The 4,505-nt window shown below is 48.1% G+C and overlaps 1 protein-coding gene across 1 annotated transcript in view; it reads right to left on the reverse strand.

Moving 5' to 3' along the window:
• Positions 1 to 3,387: 3,387 nt before the first annotated feature.
• The window catches only part of Hpx (hemopexin), a 7,841-nt gene continuing 6,723 nt past the window's right edge, over positions 3,388 to 4,505 (reverse strand). Inside the window, exons 8-10 of the mRNA XM_055597397.1 lie at positions 4,107 to 4,237; positions 3,861 to 4,023; positions 3,388 to 3,727 (exon numbers count right to left, since the gene is read on the reverse strand). Of these exons, the coding sequence (XP_055453372.1) occupies positions 3,468 to 3,727; positions 3,861 to 4,023; positions 4,107 to 4,237 (554 nt within the window). The 3' untranslated portion in view covers positions 3,388 to 3,467. The remainder of the gene's footprint in view (positions 3,728 to 3,860; positions 4,024 to 4,106; positions 4,238 to 4,505) is intronic.

The raw sequence follows: 4,505 nt of genomic DNA on the forward strand, positions 1-4,505 counted from the left end.
GAAGAAGAAGAAGAAGAAGAAGAAGAAGAAGAAGAAGAAGAAGAAGAGGAGAAGCAGCAATACAAGCCAATCCAGATGTGTCATCCCCAGCCTCTGCATCTTTGGACAGTGCCACTTCTCTGTTCTACTCATCCAAACCATGAATCAGTTAGTGTTTGGATAACGCTTTTGCTTTAAACTCTTGTTCACTTGGAATGTCCAGTGATTTCTGTAGCCATATTGAACGACTGATGTAACACATATTCCTAGTTTGCAAATGTATGTAGGACACACACACAGAGACACACACATGCACACAGCTCAGAGAGTGTCAGTGTGGTGGCATATGCCTGTAATCCCAGCACTTGGGAGGAAGAGACAGGAGAAGAGAGAGTTCAAGGTTACCATTAGCTGCAAAGAGACTTTAAGGCCAGCCTGGGCTATATAAGACCCTATCTCCAAAACCCAAACAACTCAGAGAGTTTCTCAACAGTGAGTTAAGAGGGTTAGCAGGTGTTTGAAGTCAGGCATGTCAAATTCTGAAATTCTCTTTCTCTGACCTCTAGCTGGGTCAGTAAGGCAGAGAAATGAAAGTGTCGTTATGAAAGTACTTCAAATGTTCAATACTTGTGTTCAATCTAGGGAGGAAAAATGGCTTTCAGGGAATAGAAGATAGTAAGAAAGTAAAAGAGCAGAAGCATGGGTGGGAATGGGGTGTGCATGGAAGCAGAATAAAACTAGATTGGGCTCATACATGGGATGCTGTGATTGAAGGGATTTCTTCACAGGTGAAACAGTTGTGAGTGATGAAGAGCAACAGTTTGGCCATAGGGGAGCTGAAGTAGGAGAAACATCTGTACAGAGAATTTTTTATAACTGACAGGACACAGTCAGGAGGGTGACAGATGCCAGCCATAAGAATAGTAGAGAGAGGGGCTGTAGAGATGGCTCAGGAGTTAAAGCACTTGCTCCACGGTGTGAGAACCTGATTTGGCATCACCAGGAACCCACGTAAATGCTGGATGGGTAGATGCCAGGTGAGCTGAGCAGCCTCCTGTAGTTCTAGCCCGGAGAGAGCAAGGAAGAACAGCAAGACGAGCTGCAGCACTGACTGCTGGGGTTGGCAGAGAGAGCCTGCCTCACTTGCACGAAGGAAGAGTGGCCGGCATGGATCTGAACATTGACCCTGAGTCCACGTACACACCTGCACAACATGCACATGCACACACACACACTCAAAAATGTGCACGCACACATTCTTCTCGAGCGTTCTATCACTGAGTTGTTTCCCTCTTTTTATATTTTACTTTGTAAAAAGCTCTTGCTATGTCGCTCGGGCTGCCCTTAAACTCATTTTGTGGCCTAGGCAACAACTGTTGGCTTTGTAACCCTCCTGCTATCAGTCTCTCCGGTAACTGAGCTCCCAGGCCCGAGCCACCAAGCACAGCACTACACCCATCGAAGAAGTCACAGAGAGTAGGATACTCAGAATAAAACCTCCAGTTTGGTGATAGAGAGATGGCTCTGCACTAGAAGTACTAGCTTTTCTCTCCCAGAGGACCCAAGATCAATTCTCAGCACCCACATGGCAGCTTACAGCTGTCTAGTAAGTCCAGTCCCAGGGGATCAGATGCCCTCTTCTGCCTCCACCAGCAGCACACAGGCAAAACACCCAAACTCATAAAATAAAATTAAACAAACAAACATGACCCGTACCCCAGCTAGAGTTTCAGTCTATTTTTTTTTTAAGCCTAAATTTTAGGTCCTAGAACAAAGCAACCCCAATCTCAGCTGTATTTGGAAAGGAAAGAGAATCTCAGCTGAGATCTACTTGTTAGAACCTCCTAACTCGGTGGTTTTAAGTTTGGCGCCTAAAGCTTTGGGTGGTTTCTGAGCAGAAAAGAACCATGCATTGAAACTTCTATGCAGGAGGCACCTATTGGCCTCTAGAGTGCAAACACCATGGAGGGTAAAAGAGGATCCAACCACCCGTACCAGCAGCCTGTCTGCAGCTCCAGGCTCCAGCAGAGTCCCCAGAGGCCGAGCCTGCATGTTCATCTCACTGTTCCAGCACTCACAGCCAGTCCTGTCTCCAACCTGCCACTGGTGCACACCTGTTGTTCTTGTTTTCAGAAACTCTTTGTCTTCATCCTGTTTGGCCTTAATTCAAGGCAATAGAATCTTGACTGCTGACTTCTGCTGGAACCACTCAGAATTACAAATTACAATGTCTCCCGTAGGAGACATTCCACAGCAACTCCACACCAACCCACTTCGAACAGTGTAGTTTCCACAGGCCCTGTGGCTCCTGATGCCCAAGGGCCATTTGTGGTCAGCTTGCAGGTTAGGTCAGAGTCTTAACTCTCTTACATGCTGTGCACACTCATAAGTTTCTCTTCCCATTCTGGTCCTTCTTCTCACTATGTGTAGAGAGATTGGAATACATCGTGTTCTGGGCTAGGAATAAGGCTTAGCTGGTTGAGTGTTGTCTAGCACTCACAAAGTACTGGGTTTGATCTCCAGCATGGCATGAGCTAGGCATGGTGGTGCATGCCTGTAACCCTGACACTAGACAGGTCAAGACAGTGGTATTAGAGAAGTTCAAGGACATCCTTGGCTACATGGTGAGTTTGAGTTTGTAGCCTAGGCTACAAGAGACCCTTCCAGGAAAAGAAGGCAAGAGGAGGAGGGAAGGGAGGAAGAGGGGATCAGAAGGATCAGAACAAATGAAAGGAAAAGCAAGCAATAAAAGGCCTATGGTAGCTGATGGGCAGCTTCGTCCTCATAGGGGTTCCCTAGTAAGGGGAGCAGGGGCTAACTCTGACATGGATTCTGTTGCCTGCTTTTCAATCACTTTCCCCTGCTGGGACTGCCTCAAGAGGCCACAGAGGAAGAGGATGCACTCAGTCCTGATTCGACTGGATATGCTGGCCGGGGGTGGAGGGGTGGGGAGTGGGGGGTGGGGTAAGAGGTTGGGAGGGGAAAATAGGAAAAAAGAGTGGGATTGGGAGGAGAGGGGGAGGGGCTACAATCAGGACGTAAAGTGAATAAATAAATGAATAATTTTAAAAGGCCTATGATCTGGATTTGACAGGCTTCTCTGCCTCCCACAGCCTGGCTTGAGCTTGGGGAGTCTCAGAAGAGTAGTTGCTTGAATGGGTGAGATGGCTCAGCTTTTAAGAGCTCACCCTGCTCTTGACTAAGATCCACATTTGATCCCTAGCACCCAAGCTGGACAGTTCATAACTGCCTGTAACTCTAGCGCCAGAGGATCGGAATCCTCCCACCTCTGTGGGCACCTGCACCCACATGCATATACCCACACACATTCATATGCTTTTTTTAAATGATAAAATAATAAATATTTTTAAAAGATTTAACTTTTCAGTACAATCAGTATCCTATGACTCATGTGAAGAAGCCATTTGGTTTTTATTCGGCTGAAAACACAGAGGTGGGCTGGGCAGGGCTAATTCCCATCAGGGCTTCTACTGACTGCAGCCGAGGAGGCTGTTTACTCTCTGGGGCTGAGGAAGAGTCTTGGCTGCCGTCAGTTTGTCTATACTGCTGTAGCAGTACAAATTAGGCCCGTGGATAAGGTACAAGCTGGGACCACTGGAAGAACATGAGTTGGGGCCAAGGGACTTTTCCAAACACAGGGCCCCATCGACTTTCTCATGGGGCCATGAAAGTTCTGTCCATGTCGCCTGAGCTCCTGACTTCAGGTCCAGCCACCATAGCCGCCGTCCTGGGAAGAAGACAACAAACTTAACATAGCTTCTATATTATGAGTGAATTAGCTCTCTTCATGTCCTCCTGGTCATCTATGCCATGAAGAGCTAGCAGAAGAAGACACGCCTTAACACTCAAAAGCTCCTCACCTGCGGTGACATAGAGCCTGGAAGAACCAGGGCAGGTAAAGGCTGCATCTATAGTCTCAAGGTTGATACCGGGAGGGCTCCCAATTTCCTTCTCCAGCCGCTTTGGATAACCACTTACTAGGGTATTGCCTCCCTTTGACAGGAAGACGTACACTTGAGTACCCTAGGAGACAAAGGAAAGTAATCAACATAGACCCGTAGAGCCTTGTCCCAGTTTCCACCTTAAGCCTTTCTCCCAATACACACCTGGACCAGATAGACTTTATCATCCCAGGAAAAGGCAGCATCTACTGTCGAAGGACCCTGAGGCCAGTGGTGAGCAATGGGCCAGCTATGCCACCCATCACGGCTGGAGTCCAGACGCCAGTAGTGGTTGCCTGTGGGGTGTCAGAGGTAGTGCTAGTGCTGATGGTGAAGCCTCACACAGTGGAGGGACAAGCGATGGATACAGGTTTGCATCACGAAAGGGACAGAATGCATCCAGAGGCCAAGAGGGACAAGGGAGAGGAGAGGAGAGCTATGTTGGGGACAGTAGCCCCACTGGAGTCAGCAAGAGCATGATAGACAATCTGCAGAAGAGCAGACAAGGCTTCCGCAAGTGTGTGTGTGTGTGTGTGTGTGTGTGTGTGTGTGTGTGTGTGTGTG

This window comes from Psammomys obesus, unplaced genomic scaffold, assembly GCF_907164565.1.
Source record: "Psammomys obesus unplaced genomic scaffold, mPsaObe1.curated_primary_1811, whole genome shotgun sequence".
NCBI lineage: Eukaryota > Metazoa > Chordata > Mammalia > Rodentia > Muridae > Psammomys > Psammomys obesus.